Source organism: Malaclemys terrapin, chromosome 1, assembly GCF_027887155.1.
Source record: "Malaclemys terrapin pileata isolate rMalTer1 chromosome 1, rMalTer1.hap1, whole genome shotgun sequence".
Classification (NCBI taxonomy): Eukaryota; Metazoa; Chordata; order Testudines; family Emydidae; genus Malaclemys; species Malaclemys terrapin.
Window position 1 is genome coordinate 87,957,651 of NC_071505.1, and position 19,750 is coordinate 87,977,400.

Consider the following 19,750-nt stretch of genomic DNA (forward strand, 5'->3'; position numbering starts at 1 on the left):
TGGCTTGGAGCTCTCCAAAGCCATTGATGCTCCTACGCATCTTCCTACATTTTGTCCTTCCTGGAGAGGCCGAGACTCTCCTCCTGCTTTTGTTTGATCACTATCCACCTGCAAGTGGTCCCAGCTTCTTGTGCTCTCGGGACTGTCATCCAACAAGTGAGAATCTCAATCTTTGCTCTCCTTGTCACGTATCTGTTAGGTAATGTCCAAGCAGTCGCCCTGAGGGATCTCTTTGCCCAAGCCAGAAACCGTGACAGCTTCCCTCCTGTGCTGCAGCGGGAGGAGCCAGAGTGGGAGAAGCGCAGATCTGTCAACTTATCAGAGCTCATTGACATTTACAGGTAGGTTATGGTCTCTCCATTCGGGCTAAGCTGTGGTTCTGCCTGGGCACTGTTTGAGGTTCCCCTTCCACTTGAATATCCCTAGAGACTAACAAATTTATTAGAGCATAAGCTTTCGTGGACTACAGCCCACTTCTTCGGATGCATCCAAGTACTCCTGTTCTTCTTTTTGCGGATACAGACTAACACGGCTACTACTCTGAAACTTGAATATCTCTGTCCATCAGAGTCACCTAGGCAATGCCTGTGACATCAAGAACTTCAATTTCCCCCCTGTTCCAGTGATTGCAGTGGGCATATGCCATGTGTTATAAAGGGAACCTCTTGTTCCTCTGAGCCCTTGTTCCCCCCTTACAGCCACACATGCATAGGAATATGCCTGAATAGGGGAGAAAAAGTGTGTTTCTAAATCATTAAGAATCCAAGTTAGCAGCTCTGTCTACACAGCAGAGTGGGCCAGGGTCATGTAGGCCCTGCATGTCCCTTATTCTCCACGCAGTGATTCAATGCCCAGCAGAGCCTGGGAAATCCTTTAGTGTGACTGGGAACAAGAAGAAAGCAGCAGGCCCCAATTTAGATGAGGTGGTGAAGTGGGGATTCAGTCACAGGAAAAAACCTAGAACCCATACCTCTGTGGATTAGACACTCACATATTCAAAGGTGCTTAGAGCTTGCATTGGCTGTTTTTATTTAAATAAGTAAATAAAACCTGGGAAGCCCAATTACCTCATGTTGTCTTTCTTCCTCTCCCAGCGGGGGCGTTGAGTTCCTGCAGATGGTGACGGCTTCAGATACTAACTGCAGCGACCTCCTCATCACCACAAAACACAACCTGACTCTGCTGCGAGGAGAGGACCTGGAGCCCCGCTGGAACCTGGAGCTGCAGGACATTCACAGGTTAGCTACCCTTTTGTTTTTTCTGTGTCTCCTTTTTCTGTTTCTCTCCTCCAGGCGCGCACACTCCTGTGGGAATCATCTGGAATTATTCCCCAAGCTTGCAGGGATACCAGGGAGCTGGAGTCATGTGTGTGTCGGTATGTTAGTGCTGTGGGGAGGGGAGAATGGGAGAGGGAAGGAATGAAAGAAAGGGACAGACTGAATCGCCAACATACTAGATTCAAAGAGTGACGTCCATCTTAGTATGCTGAAAGGAAGAAATTTGTCCCTGTGCAGGCAGCCAGCACGTGGTCTATGCAGCACTTAAGCCCCTTGAGATAATGGTGCATATGCTCTGTGCTGGACCTCTGCACAGGGATATATTTCACTCAAAGAGTTTAAGGAAGTTGCAAAATCTCCTGGGACAATAACAACAGGTGGTTTCCCCAGCAACCCCAGTATTAACTGGTTGAATGTACACCTGGGCATAGATGGCAGAAGTAATTTGTTGACAGCATAAACAAGAAACTTGTTTTGGTACCTACAAAGGTGGAAACAGCTGTGAACTTAGTGTGTCCCTAGCCTCTGTTTGCCAGAAGCTGGGAATGAGCGACAGGGGACGGATCACTTGATGATTACCTGTTCTGTTCATTCCTTCTGGGGCACCTGGCACTGGCCACTATCGGAAGACAGGATACTGGGCTAGATGGACCTTTGGTCTGACAGGTAGGAATTTATCCAGGAGGCAAGTGTAGAATCTTCATTAACCAATAGCGATCACTGTACAGTTGGGTGTGGTGTTCTAATAGATGGCAATACACCTACGAGGATAGAGTGATTACTTTGAAAAGGGCAGATTGCAAAACTTATGCAGGAAAATGGTGAAGATGAAGTGAAAGATAGAGGTGGAAACATAGATCATGGAATCATCCTGCAGCCTGTACAGTACCACTGTGCTAAAGGCCCAGATTAGCTGTTTTTTTTTTTTTTTCTCAGTGGGTAGATACAAAGAGTAAAAAGGGGAACAAAACATGCATAGTAAAGTAGAGAAGGGGATTAGTTTATTAGGACTAAAAGAATATCATTTAATAAATGAAAACCCTGCTTAAACAACATAGCACAAAGTACAAACTCTGCCAGGAAGTGTCACACATGAAACAGCAGGAGGGATGGTGTGTCAGACATACAATATCTAAACCCAGCAACTATTCCTGAAGGCTAAAGAATTTTGGAAAGGGGAGCAAAGGAAGATTCTGGGGATAACAGATTGGGAAGCCTCACTTCACTACTAAGGATAGTGATGGCAATTCTCAAGTCTTGTCTTCATTGGAGATTGGCTCCAATTAGAGCCGCCAGTATTGCCGTACAAGCACAGGCATAGGGGAGACAGGTTAAGCTGCAGTTTCCAAATGTGCAGCTTACGCATCCCAGGTTCAATCAGGGACAAGCGCCACAGTTTCTAGTGCTTTGCCCATTTACCCTAGGGTTTTTGTACCGGTGCAGCTACACTGGTGGCTGGAATCCGCACAGTCCCCCAGCATAGACAAGGCCTAAGGATAGAATAGTAAAACACTTGGATAAGTGTCACTCAGTCGAGTCAAACCCACACAGCTTCTGTTAGGGAAAATCTTGCCCTTTTGGAAAAAGGTAACAAAATACAATAAATGATAAAGGTGGCCTGGTCGATATAATTTTATTGGATTTTCAAACAGCTTTTGATAAGATCCTTTAAGATCATAAAGGAGAATCACTAGCCAGAAGGTAATGGACAAAGTCTGGTGGACTAGAAATTGGTTAAGCAATCGAAAAGCGTGTTGTAAATGGATGATTTTCAGAAGAGAGAAGGTTTAATACAGGCTATCCCAGTAATTAGTGTGGTGGCAGAATTGGTTTGTTACACCACTGATTTGAAAGTGGGAGTTGATGTTGACTGATGGAGGACACCTAAAGTATATTTTCAGTTTGGGGGAAAACGCCAGATGAATTCAAACCCACAGGGGAATCAGGAATCTTGATGGCAGAAGAAATTCACCTTAAATAAATGTAAAGTAACATGCACAGGCAAAAAGTAGCCTCCACTTCTTGTTTATGCTAGTGTACTTTGAAGATACGGGATTCTCCACGGTCAATGACTTGGGAAACATTGATGCTAGTTTAAAGATATCTGCGCTGGGTTCAGAGGCAATGAAAAAGGAAATGGCATGCTTGGTGCACTACAAAGGGGATGAGCAAATACAGAATATACAGTGATGATATTGTATTGAAGAATTGCCTGCTCTTATTTAGAGCATTGTGTCCAGACCTGTCCAATTTAAGAAAGATAGAACTCAGATTCAAAAGCCAGAGAGGCAAGCAAGATGGTTAGAAAACTCAGGAGTTTACCTATGATGCAAGAGATCTAAATCTAGAATTATATCGCATAGAAGGAGAAGAATGAGAGGGGACTTGAGCTGAATTATTAAAGATTAAGAAGGGTTTAGTAAAAAATGGCCAGTGACTCTTTCTCACACTGGCCCATAATAAGGGAACAAGGAGTAATGTGATAAAAATAATGCCTCACACATCATATAATCAGTCTGTGAAACTTACTACTGCAGGCGATCTGACAACCAAAAACTATTGATGGATTTTAGAAGGTCTGGATAATTTTATGACTTCTAATACAAATGTGTAGTTGTGCATGCTAAGGAAAGGGTAATAAAATGTCAGGCTGCATTATGGTAAACTGATTACCATATGACTCAGACAGGAATTTCCCTCTGTGTTTATGGCACTGAAGAATTGCTTAGGAGCACAGTGGTTATTTTTCCCTCCTCTGATATAACGGCAAATGGTTGCTGCCAGTCAAGGACTATGCTTGGTGAATTAAAAGCCTGATCTGGTTTGGCAAATCCTGTGTTAATAGCAGTGGGATGAGTGTCAATCAGGGGAAAATTACCTAAAAGCGGGTGCATTGTCTCGCTCAATATTCCTTGCTTCTCCAGTCACTGTTACTTTCTCAACATTCACAGCCAGCCTGCCCCTGGCTACTTCAATGCTGACCAAACCCTGGACTTCATGGTGCAGGCTCAGAGCAACGGCAATGTGAAAAAGGTAAATCCTGGGAAAGTTACCACTTGGGGAGGACTGTGGTGGGACAGAAGAGAGGACAGGGTATGTGCTAGCTGTAAGGTCCCTAGTCTCTGCCATAATCATCTGTCTCTTCCCATTTCCATAGCTCATGGTGCTCACGCTGTGTCCCCCTCCCTGTTTTCAGATTCTGGTGGTGGATGGTAAATCAGGCCTCCCTGTTTGGAGCTATGATCTCCCTTGTCACATGCAGGAATCTGATGCACTGTCAGTGATGACTTTGGAGAAGAAATCTGTTTTTCTCTTCTGGGCTGACGAAATGCAGCCTGCATTACAAAACTTGGTAAGCGAGAGAGATCCCTGTTTCCACTTGGAAGCTTTCTGCCTGAGGAGTATTCAGTCTCTCCCCTTTTTCTTATTTCTTCTTCAGTTACAATGTTACTGAACTTAAAACCTTCCATATGGGATGGGTTGTGAGATGGGGGGTCTCTTGGTTCTAAATTCTGAAGGATGCATGTATACACACACATACACATAGTCTGTTTTTAAATCTACTACTAGATTATTAATATTTTTCCATAAATAGTTGCCATTTTTGTAGGCTCCACACAAATGTGAGCTCCCCTGTACCTGTTCAGCAGTTCAGATCCATGCTGTCATTGATAATGATGTGGAACGCAATCAAGACCCCTCACGTATTAGTTTTTGACATGGGAGACAAGGTGAGACTAAAGTGTATGTAGGCCAAGAGGGAGAACAGAAGTGAAGGAAATGCATTTTTGATGGCGTTACACAAACCCACATCTACATGAAGAGGAATAACATAATGAAATCTTCCACCTGTCTAAGGTCCGGTAAAGTCAGCCATCACCATGGTATCTGAGTGAAGGGAGAGAATAAGTGTACTAGGCCTTCAAGCCACTTCTATCTAAATTCTGCAGTGATTGTCTATAGCAGTTGAGTCTCACCCCCTAGTGGTTGTAGCTAATGGCTGCAGGGCTTGCTGTATGTCTAGGGGAGAAAGCAGTGAGAGAGCTCTGTGGGATGCCGCAGAAGCCTTTCCTAGTCCGAGTGTCACTGGGACAGTGTGCCATTGGGCTCCCTCCTAAGAATACAGTGTTCCTAAGCCCAGAACTCTTTTATTTGGAAGAGTGTGGGGGGGCGGAGGGAGGGGAAACGTTCAGCTAAATGTGTGTTTTCCAGGAACTCCAGGGCTTAGCTTCCATAATCACTTAAACTAGCATTCCATAGCTTGGTGGGCAGGCTGCTAGACTGGTCCAGGAGAGGGGAAAGCAGTGTGGAAGGGAGAACTAGTAGAGTCAAAAAAAGCTGCATGATCTTGGATCAAAACCACAGCTGTCACTTGCACTTGTGACAGTTCTCAATGGAGACAGCCCCATGAAGAGCTTGCATGAACGAGCTCAGACAGCAGCCTGCCAAGCCAAGCCTCCCTTTTCTGCTATTCAGCATGCTTGCAAGAGCAGGCGCAGCCTGGCACTATGAAGCCTCCAATGGAGGGCAACACCCAAGAGAATGTAGCTTTCTGAATGGAGGCTGGCAAGGGAGGAAAAGAACAAGAGCAAAAAGAATTTTAAAAATATAAAGCAAAAAATAGACGGAAGACAAGAAAGGGGGAAAAAGAACAGAGAGAGTGAAGGAAAGGAACGAGAAATGTGCTAGAGCGTGGTGTGAAGGGACATAGGGATGGGAGGAGGAGTGCCTCACAAAAGGGGTTCTAGATAAAGGAAGTTGATAACTGCTGCCTTACGGCTTCTACAGAGTTGCCTTTCAGGGCAGGCAGTAGCCTACAGGAGCCTGAGGAAGGGATTCTTGTTTGCTCTAGTGACTTGTTCTCCTAGGAGCTGGGCTTACATTGGTCCCTGCCCACTGGATGGTTGTGCCAGTTCCTGAGCTTCTGTTGCATTTGCAAAGTCTCACCTGCTGCCCCTTTGCCTCACAGCATTGGTCCCAGTCCTCTCAGCTAGTTCACCTGTTTTCCCTGGCTGGAGGAGAGATGGGTTCTCAGAATGTTTCTTTCTTTTGCCTGTCTCCTCCCTCGGCATGAGTCCATAGAGAAGCTGCTTGGGCCCACACGTTATTCTAGACATCCTCCAGGGGCTTCTTTTCATACTGAGAAAGAGCTTCTTCCGTTTGGGGACAGCTGCTGTGGAAGAGCTGTGCAATCAAAGGGGAGACTGCCTGAGATAAAACATTGTGGGAGAGACCTCATGTGTGAATGGTTCTCTCTCTGGAGCAGGAGAGCCCATCCTGGAGAAGAACTGAGCTTTTTATAGCAGCAGGTCACAGATGATTTCTGTAGCTCATGCCAGTCAGTGTAAGATGGGGGTTCTCAGCAAATGGAGAGTCCTTCCAAAGCAGGAGTTGTTGTGGAGGATGTAGCCATCCCTTTTTTGCCTTTCTTTCCAAAAGGAACCTGGCCCAAGAAACAAGCATCCAGGGCTACACCACCTCTACCTCCTGCACCCTACCTTTCCTGCCCTCCTTTTGGACCTCACCAATGTAACAGACACAGTGACTGCTTCAGCCAGTAAGTATGCAAGGGCATGGGGTGCTTCTTGGTCTGGGGTCTTGCTGTGCTTCAGAATAAGCAGGACTCACGGTGTCCACCAAGTTTAGGCCAGCCACAGAAAATCAGTGAAAACTGCCACCAAGGTACAACTCCCACTTCTCCTCTCTTGCCCAACACCAGGTCTATAGGCTGGCAAGTAGAAAACTCACCAAATCACTCTTAACATATGATAAATACTAAGGGCCTGATTCTGGTATCACACTGGTTTTACTTTGGAGTAGATTCATTGATTTCAGTGGAGTTATTCATTATTTACCATCAACTGGGTAATCAGACCCAATCGTCTTGCTGCCCCCAATACTGTGCCCGAGGCAGTCACCTATTCTGCGCTATGTGGTAGAACCTGCTCTGCTTCCTCCTCATTCGTTTGAAGAGGTGATTGAAAATTAAGTACTTTGTTTAAATATTAGTTTTTCCTTTGATGGTTAACCTGGATTTGCCTCCATACAAAATTACACAATCAGTGGAATGTGGGAGTTTAAATTACCTCCTAAGAGCATCAGCTGGACACCCAAGGGAGCATACCAGACCAGTTGGACCAATGGCCTGGCTGGTGTGGCAGGAGGCAAGATATGAGATTAGATGAACTGGCAATCTGGTGTGCCAGGAGGTGGGGCCCAATGCTAGACATGCCACAACCAAGTCTGCTGTGGTGTAATGATTCTAAGATTCGTAGCACTGTTGAAATAAATGGCTGCCTTGAAAGTAAGTGTAAATTCATTGTTAGAGCAGGGAATTGGAGTTGATGGTTCCTGGGTTTTGTTCAGATTATTCTATTCATTATGGGGCTTTGGACAAGTTTGTTACCCTCCCTCCCTTTATGCCCATTTCCCTATTTGTAAAATGAACAAAATGCCTACTGACCTGAAGAAGAGCTCTGTGTAAGCTCGAAAGCTTGTCTCTCTCATCAGCAGAAGCTCGTACAATAAAAGATATTACCTCACCCACCTTGTCTCTCTAAAATGCCTACTTACAGGAGTACAGAGGATTACTGTTTGTAAGGTGCCTTAAGATTTGGGGATGAGAGGCTCTTTACATTATGCAAGTATGCGTAGCTGCCAGCATAAGACTCAAAAATGCCAGTTGAGTCGCAAACTTCATATTTTGATCTGCATTGTAATTTATTTCCACTGCAGATTTTCACCTTCAAGATTTTTGAACAGAATGATCCAAATTTATATGTGACTAAAGTTCCACAGTCCTTACGCAGGGTCTGTCTACACTGCAGTGAGAGGTGTGACTGCAGCACATGTAGACATACCCGAGCTAGCTCTGATCCAGCTAGCTCCAGCACCAGTAGCAATGAAACCATGGCAGCACAAGCTGAACAGCCTGGTCTGGGGCCCTGTGTATGTACTCAAGAGGCTAGCCTGGGCTACCATTGCTGCTGTTATTGAAGCCAATTAGATCAAAGCTAGCTTGGGTATGTCTGCATGTGCTTCAGTCACATCTCTGATTGCATTGTAGACAGACTCCCACCCAGACATGACTTACACTGAAGTCAGTGGGAATCTTGGCTGAGTGAAGACTATAAGCTTTTGCCTAAAGGGTGTAATTTTCTCAGTGTTCGCCAGTATTTTCTCTCCCTTTCTTATCAATCAGTTGGAATTAATGATCTCCAAAAAGATGCATTTTACATCACCATGACAACAAGCCCGACCTCCGAAAACCAGCCAGGCCTGCTGTTGGTCAGCAAGCTGGGCCTGCGGTGGGCCATGCTTACTCAGAGCCGAATGGTGCCGCTGAGGGAGACCACCCCAAAAATCAGCCGTGGGGAAGTGAGGAGATTCCTCTCCAGGCTGAAGTTTATTGATTTTCCTCATAAGGTGAGACAGTTCAGAGGGAATCCTTTGCTAAGTCACAGGGGTTGGACAGGCAGTGCCCCTCCCCTCATGGACAAGGGTCGGGGATCTTTCTGCGCTGGCATTTGCAGGATGCCATCCCTTTGAGCGTAAATTGAGTGGACTGTCAGGGCATGCAGATGCTTTGGTAGTTAGGACATGACAGTTGGACTGGAGGAATCTTGGGAGCAGGACAAGGACAGGGGATGGTAGCTGGGGAGGGGCAGAAGGGCAGTGGGAAACATGGGGAAGGCAGGGGTCTCCTATCTGGACTTTGGGCTAGTAGAGTCCTGGCTGATGACTTTTCTCTCTTTCTCCAGTTCTAGCATGTTGGCCCGTCAGGTTTCAATAGCCAGGTGGACGTGTGGTCTAGATGGGGCATGGGGAGCTGCTCGGTGATTCCTCAGGACGTCCGCTGTGCCCAGGGAGTGGGGACTGAGCACTCTCTCTGTCCCCCCCACGCTTGCTGAGGAATGGGAGCAACTGTGTGTGACCCCTTCCCCCCCACACCCTGCCTGCATGCTTCCTTCTGGGTAACATGGCAATGAGAAGGCAGAGAGGTAGAGCTGTGAATAGAAATGTGTATATTTTTGTATGTTTAATTTATGAACTGGTTCCAGGAAGCTCCCATTTGTGTCCAGCCAGCATTTCCTGCCATTCTGCACTAATCTCTGAATTTTTGTAGTGGAGCCTCTGCCTGGCTCCTATATGGCAGGGCTGGTCATGGACGCTCCACCAGCTGTCCTACCTTTTTATTTTACAGACACCAGGGCACTCCCCTTTTCCATGTCCAGTTCCCAGTCTCCTGAACCGTCCAGCCCTCTATGACCTTGGCAGGTTGGGAATGCGCGCTCCAGAGAAGAAAGGTTCCACACCCCCATTCCAATTACCCCTCCCAACCGGGTTGAAGTGGCTGGTGGAGAGGCTTCCCATTCCTAGGTCGCCCTTTCCCCTTGCTTTGTTTGCAGGCCCAGAGCTCCATAGAAACATGCCCAGTATTCACAAGAACATCACACCATTTGTATCCCAAAGCACATTTGTTACCTGAAGTGGGCCAGATCCTCTGGTACAGGGGAGTGCAGCCATTTTGTGCTGTGCCTCTGGCAGACTCTAGCCTGGATATGTGGCCCCAGGAATATCTCACCAGTGTGAAGTGGTTCCTCAGATGGTGTAAAGGCTTTTCTGCACCCCCCTGCTTCTTCCATAGGAGGAGGGGCTGGAGGCAAGGGGTAGAGCCAGGAGACCCTTTCCTGAACTGATCCCCAGCTGCAGTTTTGGTCCTTTGTGGCCATCACCAGGTAGCATAAGTTAGAATAGCCAGAAGGTTGCTCTGACTTAACAGTGGGGACCTGTGCTACTCACAGCTGCCCCAGAATCAAGAGAGGGTTACGGTAGGTTTTATATTATCACTCTCCCCTGACCTCCCTCCCAGTGCAAAAGCCAAAAGCCGGATCTGTCCCCAGTATGTTTTAATTCTTTGAAATGTAACCTCTGTGTCTCAGGGCGTGCAATGGCCTGTGCGCCGATTCTGCAGTGTGTCCGTAAAGCCTCCTGTGACATAGTGACAACACCTCCTTGGTGACATCTGGCCCCTACTAACTCTCCCCACTGCAGGGTGCCTTCTTATAGGAACTGGTTTCCCAGCATGCCTCTCTCAAGCTGGCCCTTTACATTTGGCAGAGCCAAGCAGCTGTAGCCCTAAAGTGGCTAACTGGCTGCTGCTTGGTGCATTTTTCTCTCCTCCAGCTAGTACATCCCCTTTGTTTTCTTCCAGTTCTTCTTGTCTTAGTGCTGAGGAGAGGGCACAGCTTGGCACCTCCTTTTAAAAGGGAACATGAACCATGGGTGTGGTTGGCTCTGTATCCTGGGCTCTTGGCCCAGCTTCTCACTGCTTGTTTCTCTTGCTCTCTCTCCAGTGCAATGCTTCTGTGCAGTCTCTTCAGGGGTAGCTGCAACCCCGAGGCTGGGCCTTGGGCCTCTCCTTATTAATGCCAGAGCCTTTGAACAGTTTGTATATGCTTAATGGTATTTGTGTGTAAATAGCTTTGTAAATATTAGCACAACTGTAGCAAGGGGCTCTGGTCCTGGAACCTGCCTGTCCTCTACTCTCTCCTAGCTGGGTGTGGTGTTTATATGTGTTGGTTGGTTTGTAAATCAGGCTGGCTGGTGGTGGCTGAATGTCTAAGTACCAGTAGGCAAGTTAGGAACAGGGATGTGCTTCCTCTCCACCCCCACCCCCTTGCTGGGAAAGGCTGATGAGTCACTACCCGAAGGAGTAATTCCCCTGAGGTGCTTCCTTAAACTCCTAGGCCTGATAGTCAGTGTCCAGTGATGCTAGCTCCCCCACAATGTGAATTTCTCCCCTGCATTCCCACTGTGAATAAAGACTCTGTCTGTATATTGTTGGGAACTGTGAACTGCAGTGAAACAAATAAATATCATGTACAACATCCCCTTTGTGTTTGACCCTTGTTTTCCTTAGCCTGGAAAGGAGACTGCTTTTTGTTACAGGACGGGCTCCCTCGAGGGCATTTGGGGAGTGAAGAGCGAGCAGGACCTCACCACTGCACCTCTGAGGAGACTGTGTGGGAACGAAATGGACAGGGGTCCTGAAGGGGGAAAGAATGGAGCAAGGAGCATAGACGGGAGCCCCAAAGAGAAGGGGGTTGGGTGTACAGCGTGTAGAAGGGAGCCTCACAGGGGATGGGAGCAGACAGGACTTGGCCGGAGGTGATGGATACCACAGCTGAGGGGTGCTTTAAAAGGGGGGTTGGTGGGTGGAGGAGGGAATGAGTGGGGAATGAGACCCTCTTTCTATCCCTGTTCCAGTGGGAAACTCCTGGTTTGAAACGATTTCTCTGGCTATTCTGGAGGAGGGTCTGGAGCCAGTTTAACTCAAAAGGAGTTTGACTGTAAAATCCAAAAGGGCCAGACGTGACGTTCTCCAGCCCACTGGGTGTTTTGAAAAATGGGAACCATTTCAAGTTGTGTGGCAAATGGAGCTGGGCATACATAGCCCAAAGCCTCAGGGTTTTATTAACATGGAAGGCAAAATGGTGTGATCAAAAGGAAAGTTCCAGACTCTCACCATTCTAATTGCTGACAGCGGGCATTGTCTCCACTGGGTGAGCCCTTTCCATTTTTGTGGTACTGTTGGCATTGGACTGGCTCCATAGCACCCCTGTGGCAGCAGAGGAGCCCCAGGATACAGGTGGCATAAGAGTGTCCAGTGGAAATGGCCTGTGCGTTTACCATTCACGACTGACATGGTAACATTGCTCTCAACAGAGCAGACCAGCTCCAGTAGCACAAGCCACAGTGTCACTGTGAGTATCCCGGCAGTGCTGCCCAGAGACATCGATAGCAGTGACCACATGCCTTCTCCTCCTCCCAGCCCCCCAGAAGGGTTAAAGAAAGGAACCAGAACACCAGAGAACTTGATAACAATGATACTAGTATTTGGTTCAGACCTCAATCTCCCTACCGCTTCCCAAGCGGCCTGCTCCCCCCTCCCTAACAGTGATCTTCTTCCGTGGACTGTCCCAAGACCTCATCTAGCTCCAGTTCAGGTTCCCGCTGTAGCACCTTCTGCTGCAGCTCGGAGTAAAAGTCGACCCCCTCTGAGACGGAATGGAGAGGTTTGTCTCGCTGCTGGTAGTAGCTGCTCATCTGCTCCCTATGGTGCTGCTGCTCCATGAAGCACTGATGGTGCTGTGACTGGTCCTTGAAGCTTCCATCATAGCCTTTGATATGGTTACGCTTGAACTCCAGCACAGTCTTGGTGTAAGTGTTGAGGGTGGTAACAGCAGAGGCCATGCAGCAGGTGAAGGAGGCCCAGGCCATGCTATGAGAGGGGAAGGAGAACAGCACATGCAGTGAGGATCTTAATAAAGTCTTCCATTGTCAGAGAAGTATGATGGGGTCAAGAAATGAACCAGATGCATTGCAAGGAGCTAATGGCTTTCTTCTGGAATACCAGGCAGAGGCCACTAACTGGATATGGACATCAACTAGATAGTCCAGAGCTGTAGCCCAGATCCAAACCATTCTAGCCCTTAAGCTTTATCCTGCCTCCATTACCCTTCCCTTCCCCGTGAACAATGGAGTAAAATGTTGCTAGAGTCATAACATATGGTAGAGAAAGGGGGGGGGAGGGGGAAATGCCATAAGGAAAAAAAAATGGATGCAGCGAGAGAAAATGATAGGAGGACGCTGGAAAATTTGCATCTGGAAAGCACGATCACGAGGCAGACCCCTTAGAGTAATAGGCCAGCCAGGGAGATCCTGAGTATCTTGTTCATTTTGCAGTCCTCAGTTACATTAACCACTCTCTATGGCACCTGTTGGACACTTTGTTTTGTCTTGTTTTCAAATAGCTTTTGATACGGTCTTTTCATAGGATCATTACAGAAAGAAAATAACCCTTCAAATTCAAGTTAGCCAATATGACGTACCTGGCAAAAAAAAACCCTAAAAATAAAAAACTTTTTATATGTATCTAGGTTTGAAACTGCAGGATTCTCCAAGGAATAATTACTCAGGACTTATCATGGATCACTGATACTGCCCAGCATGCAACTGCAGTTAAAATGAAAAATGGCATTTTGGAGAATGTCATAACAGACAGAACAATGTTAATCATTTGTGTTCATTTTTGATCACATTATTGTAAGACATAGCTGAGACTAAGAAGCTCCACATTAGGGCAGCAAGGCTTGCCAAGATGAAATATGTAAATAAGATTATTTAGAATGGCAGAAGTGAGGGACTTGATCAGAGAAGAGGTTAAGAAGGGCACAGTGAAAACTGATCAGGCCATCTTTTTTTATACTGTCCCATACTTTGACCTGGGATTGATTTGAAGTCCCTTGAAGTTAATGGCAAGTAAACTTAAAACCAATGCAAAAAATACTTCACACAGTAACCAGACAGTCAGTGGAATACAATGCAGCCAGAGGTCCAAAGACAAACATTGCAACTAGATTTAATAAGGCCTGGATCATTTTATGGCCAATAATGTAGTTCTGATCATCTAATCTCATGCTTCAAGCTATTAGCTGATCACTATCTGAGTCAGGAAAGAACCTTCCTGCTTCCCTCCTAGGCCTGCAACATAGCACCATTGGCAGATGCTTTTATTGGAGTTCTGTGTTCCTCCAAAGCACTAGGTATGGGCCACTGCTAGAAGAAGGATCCTAAATTTAATGCATCAGTGATCTGGTCAAGTCTGAAAGGTTTTGTATTCTGGTTGTGTCCCTCAATCCCAGAGTTTCCCAACACCTCTTTGAGCCACACCCACAGAATCACAAAACACCATTATCGGGTCTACATGTTCTCTAACGCTATGTCTATTTCCCTCTTAAATAGGTGGCTCCTGTTATCCTGTGGAAGAGACAGTGTTCCCTTTGACTTATGACTGTATACGGACAGTAGTGAGCAGTAGACACTGTGCTCAGTATCTTGGACGCACCAGTACCAGCTTCCTTAATGCATGTTCGCTACACTTATGAGGATCTTCTTGCACTGTGCATAAATGGTGATGGAACTTTATAGAGCCATCATGACGCTGTATATGGAGAAGTATGTTGGATTTAGCATTAAGGTGGCTATGGTCAGGACTACAGACACATAACTGCAGAAAAAGTGTTATACTGACTGATGTGAGCAACAGGAAGACCAGGTAGAAGGCGGCAATGGAGACAGATTGTGAAACCACAGGAGAGGAGGGATTCTGGTGAATCATTTCGACAGAGCGCCAGGCACTGTAGTGTCTAGGCACAAGTTTACAGACAAAATGCAAAATAACACCTAAACCGTCCACGCTGGTGGGTTCAGATGGCCATGTGGGATGTGATGGGAGGCTGAGCCCTAAGCTTGCTGCTGTGTATATGAAAATGCGGAAGTGTGTTTTATGAGCAAACCATGATGAAAGGGAGAGGATGGATGAATCCAATTCTAGAAAAACGCCTGGTCATGAAGGTCAGGGCACTTTAAGCCACAGCTCTCTAGGTGGTCGTCAGATCTCACAAGCTCAGCAGGATTGGGCCTGGTTGGTATTTAAATGGACTATGCAGGGAACATTGGGAAATTAATTTGGTGATGCTTGTCCCTTTGATTCAGTACTAAGCCTGTGCCCTAGCATGCTGTCCGGGGGCACTGTGCTGCTGGAGAAGTTGGCTTTTAGGCTACGTCTGCACTGTGAACTAAGGGGTATGATTTCCCCTGCTCGTGTCCACATACTTGCACTAACTTTCATTGTGCTATCGTGAGTATAAATAGCCGTGTAGCCACAGCAGCACTGGCAGCAGCAACAGAGGCGTGACTGAACTGTGCTGAGTACATACCCACCGGTTTCAGGTGGGTCTGTACGCACAGCTCAAGCCTGCCTCTACTACAGATACCAGTACTACCACGGCTACACTGCTATTTATACTCGCACTAGTTCTCATTGAGCTAGAGCGACTATGCGTACATGAGCAGGGGAATCATACCTCTACCTCGTAGCATAGACATAGCCTTAGATATAAATACATGTAAAAGAGAGACCTTCACAATACGGTCGTTAAAGGCCCCATGGCACCTTTTGGAAGCCAGCCAGTTCCTGGCCAAACGTCAGTTTGCATAATTACATTTAGTTTCTGTTCATTCCCCTGGCAGTCTCAGGTGGACAGTGTTCTTTTCCTTTCCTAAAAGGACAATTTAGGCTTAATACCAGGAGATATTTGGTAATCATAGAAATGAAATGTAGGGCTGAACGAGACCTCAAGAGATCATCCAGTCCAGCCCCTGCATTGAGGGAGAGCCATGTAAACCTAGACAGACCTAGACAGGTGTTCATGTAACCTGTTCTTACAAACCTCCAGTGGTGGGAAATCCATGACCACCCTTGGTAGCCTATTCCAGTATTTAACTACCCTGAGAGTTAGAAAGCTTTTCCTAATATCTAACCTAAATTTCCCCTGCTGCAGATTAAGCCCATTACTTCTTGGCCTACATTCAGTGGACACGGAGAACAACTGACCACTTTACATATTTAAAGGCTGTTATCAGGTCCCCTCTCAGTCTTCACTTCTCAAGACTAACACGTTTTTTGTTAACTTTCCTGATAGATCAGGTTGAAATAGGGAGGTCTATTAAACTGTAGGATAGTTTCTCAAGGTAAGGGGTGGAAGCTCCATATCTTGGTTCAATCAAAATTGGACTGGACAAAACTCTGGGGAATATATGTTTCAGGGAGCAATCCTGCATTGAGTCAGGGGAGTGGACAGGATGTGACCTAGCTAGTCATCCTCCATCCCAGATCTATTACGTTAACCATGTGAGGCAAGGGTTGAGGCAAACACCTAAGGATCACAGAGAAGCAGCACTGGGGAAGCCATACTGGGGCTGTCTTCCGGGCTAAGTAGGAGGGTGCTGGAAAGGTGGACTGTGACTGAAGCCTACAGTCATAGGGATGTGGAGAGCCTCACAGTTCACGTACTAGAAAGCCCAGCCATAGTCCCACGAGTGCGGTCTCCAGTCCTCTGGCCCCAGATTGACAGTCGCTTGGAAGACTTGTGAGTACATCATGTGAGCCACCATCCCCAGCAGGCCTAAAGCAAGAGGACAGGAAGGCAAAATTGTCACAGTGGAGGCCAGGGCCAGCTGATTTGTTCTTCTGTCTAGGAACTAAGGCTTAGAACCAAATTCATCCTTCCACTCAGCAGGTTCAGCAGCTAAGTGATCTCCACCCTTGGGCCCTGTTCCCCAACCCTGTGTAATCGTCTCTCCTCTGATTCCCCATTATTCTCCCCAGCTCTGCCCATTTCCTTCTCTCTCTCACTACCACATTCTCTCCATGGCCCCTTTCCCCTTCTGCCCCCCGATTGACACACTGAGGCTAATGAATGTGTGAGGTCTTGGCAGCACTTTCTTCCCTGAAGGACTTCTTGAACCCTTTCCTTGATGAGTTTCACTCCCTGCCCTGGGCCACTCATGCTGCCACCCAAGAATGCCTTCATGACCCCATGCCTGCATTGGGGCACCAACCAGACAGCACAGAGGAAACAGCAGCGAAGGCATTGAGCTTCAGCCCGCAGACCGGATTCCCAGTGTACAGCATTTCTATCAGCAGCAGGATGAAACTAATGAGCAGCAAACTGATGTAGACCATCTCCGACCCCAACGACAGCCACAGGATTCCTGCCATGAACCAGAGGAAAGAAGAGACCTCTCAGAGTCCGCACAAAATAGGGTCATGACCTGCCACAGCCCTCCCGACCCTGACCCCCCCAAAGGATCCCCACCATAAACTGGGGAGAGAGAGCAGACTCCAGACATTCTCCACAGCCCGCTGAGTAATGCAGAATGAATACAAACATCGGCTAAAAAGAATGTGGCTATTCTGCAGGGACGACATTCACCCCTGTGCAGATGGCCTGAAGAGGATGTATATACCACGAAAGCCTTCGAATTAGGGTTTAAATGATATACATAGGTCTTGTGTGGATCCTCTACACAGGTACATCTAGGGCAGTTGAGTAGACTCAGAAAAGTCAGGAGATGACCTTATACACAGGGGTCCTGTAACATCTCTGTTCTGGGATCGCCTATCTCCTAGTCCCCTGCTCTAACCACCATTACTACTAATAGACACCCTAGCCCTGAAATTGAGCTGTACCTTTCACTGCAAGGGAGGGGGAAGGTGGCTTTAGGACTGTCCAATAGCTCAAATTAGCCAGAGTCCAGTGAATTTCAGCTACACTCCCTCCTTCTCCCAACATACCCACCTCTGGCATGACCCTATGCCAGGAGCTATAGGGAAGAATGCAACATAGAGCCCTTATGCCAGCCCTATGTAGGGTGACCAGATGTCCCAATTTTATAGGGACAATCCCGATTTTGGGGGTCTCTCTTATATAGGCTCCTATTACCCCCCACCCCCTGTCCTGATTTTTCACACTTGCTGTCTGGTCACCCTAGCCCTATGCCACCCAAGGAGTCCCCTCCCCTCACTCTCTCCCCACTTTACCCATTTCCAGGTAGGGAGGACCAGTTGTTTTCCTGAAGTGAAAAGGGGATGGAATGCAGCCAAGATTTGGCACCCCATCTCTAATTTTATATTGTACTATATAATAACAACAGATGTGGCTATTGTATTAAATAGGAGATACACTGTACGCTACACTAACTTCCATAGACATTATTCTGCTTTCCTACAGGATGTTCTAAGCTACTCCAATTATATAAAATATTATGGATACTAATTGGGATCTGTACAAGACCATTTGAAAATCAAACATTCGGGAGTCCTGTTTCATCCCCTGTGCAATTAGCAATTAGTTTGGACTGTGATGGAGTTTGGAATCTTAGCAGGTGACATCACAGTGTCTTGACAGGTGACTTCACAGTGGCATCTGGGAGACCAGGGATGCCAGTTCCAGAAGCTTCTTTCAGCCTTGACTAAATAACAAGGCTCGAACATGATTGCCTTTGAGCACAGAAGCTGAGCTCCTATGCATCAGGAGTCTGGCTTTGAGCTAAGAACGTGAGTGCCAACTCCCTGGAGCTGGTGGAAGGTGATTGTATGGGGAAAGACTGAACTGCCTTGTAAGCCTCGCGCTAAGGAGGGCTCAAGACTCCAGTTGCCCAGCTCCTCCCTGCTACTCCTCCAGTGAAGGAAAAGTGATCTCTGGGTTGTCTCCAAATAAGCCATATAGACCCAATGCAGGAAGAGTTCAAGGTGAGCTTGGAGACTATTCTCCCTATTCTACAGTTCAGGTTCTGATAAGGAGCAGAAAGCATCTAGTTATACTAAGTTCTTCCATAACTGTTTCTGGATATAATTTTCCATTCTGTAAGTTCACAAGTAATTCCCACTCCTGGTTTTGGTCCATCTGTTGTTGAGTTGACTTAGCCTGTAGTTCTACCTGTTAGAATAATTAATAACTGTCATTTAAATACAACAAGCTTTCTGCCTGTTCCTTTAGAGCAGAAGGGAATCCTATTGTGAGGAAGGATTGAGCCTAGTAGTTTATCATGGATAACACATGCTACTCTGTTAAAACTAATTAATACAAAAAGACTAGGAAGATGACCTTGTGCTTGAATAATGTATCCATGCTAAGTTGGTTGGGGGATAGGCAAAGCACAAACATTTAAGTTACCCTGTAGAAATAGCTCCCATTGTGACTACAGGTCAGTTTTTAACTAACAAGTGCCATCAGTAAAAAAACAGATTTGTTATTCCCAAGGAGAACAGGGCACTCTATTATTTATTTAGATTTATATATTAATATAACAGGCTACATATCCCAGGGTCTGAGTGCCGCTGACACAAGTTGCTAGAATAAAGATAAAATGAAACAGCATCTTACCCCCTCCCTGACCTCCACCAGAACTCAATCCCTCTACAACAAAACACAAAACTCCCCTCCCTTGCACAGATCCTAACACACGGCAAACTGCTCTGAACAGCAGCCCACGGAAATCTGGCCACAGGCCCTGTCTGTGTGGTTTAGATTTTGACACCTACAGTAGAGATTTCTGACTCAAACTAAGAACGAAAGCAGGTTTCATGCATGCTTCTGGGAGAGTAGCTTGTTAATACTAAGAATTCTTTGCTCACATATTCTTCATTTCTCTTCTGTAGATTTCAAGGTGCATTACAAAGGTGGGGTATTCATTATTAGCACCATTTTAAAGAGTAAGTAGGGCCAACATTTTCAAAAGTGGATGCCCCAAAATAGTGGCCAAACAAACACATAGGATGAAATCCTGGCTTCTCTGAAGTCAATGGAAGTTTTGCCATTGGCTTCAGTGCGGCTAAGATTTCACCCTTAGGGTCTAATTTACAGATGTTCTGATCACCCACAGCTCCTATTCAGCTGAGGTAATGGATGCTCAGAATGACTGAAATTCAGAACTCTGGTGTCTCAGGTTGGGACCCAAAAACTAAAGCACCCAAAATGGTGGCCATGTTTCAACTTTCTGACAGAAGTGACTTGTCCAAGATCATATGTCAAGTTGATGGTACAGCTGTGTTACTATTTATC

At 46.5% G+C, this 19,750-nt stretch overlaps 2 protein-coding genes across 5 annotated transcripts in view; one reads left to right on the top strand and one right to left on the bottom strand.

The window, feature by feature from the left end:
* Positions 1 to 11,167, top strand: part of FAM234B (family with sequence similarity 234 member B) — a 29,923-nt gene extending 18,756 nt beyond the window's left edge. Inside the window, exons 7-13 of the mRNA XM_054029842.1 lie at positions 200 to 341; positions 1,095 to 1,238; positions 4,229 to 4,310; positions 4,474 to 4,629; positions 6,717 to 6,834; positions 8,479 to 8,702; positions 9,038 to 11,167. Coding sequence (XP_053885817.1) covers positions 200 to 341; positions 1,095 to 1,238; positions 4,229 to 4,310; positions 4,474 to 4,629; positions 6,717 to 6,834; positions 8,479 to 8,702; positions 9,038 to 9,043 — 872 coding nt within the window. The 3' untranslated portion in view covers positions 9,044 to 11,167. The remainder of the gene's footprint in view (positions 1 to 199; positions 342 to 1,094; positions 1,239 to 4,228; positions 4,311 to 4,473; positions 4,630 to 6,716; positions 6,835 to 8,478; positions 8,703 to 9,037) is intronic.
* A 1,040-nt stretch (positions 11,168 to 12,207) lies between these two features.
* Positions 12,208 to 19,750, bottom strand: part of GSG1 (germ cell associated 1) — a 179,434-nt gene continuing 171,891 nt past the window's right edge. For all 4 annotated transcript variants that reach the window (XM_054029865.1, XM_054029875.1, XM_054029856.1 and 1 more), the window contains 3 exons: positions 16,746 to 16,898; positions 16,198 to 16,309; positions 12,208 to 12,561 (listed from right to left, as the gene is read on the bottom strand). In XM_054029865.1, coding sequence (XP_053885840.1) covers positions 12,231 to 12,561; positions 16,198 to 16,309; positions 16,746 to 16,898 — 596 coding nt within the window. In that variant the 3' untranslated portion in view covers positions 12,208 to 12,230. The remainder of the gene's footprint in view (positions 12,562 to 16,197; positions 16,310 to 16,745; positions 16,899 to 19,750) is intronic.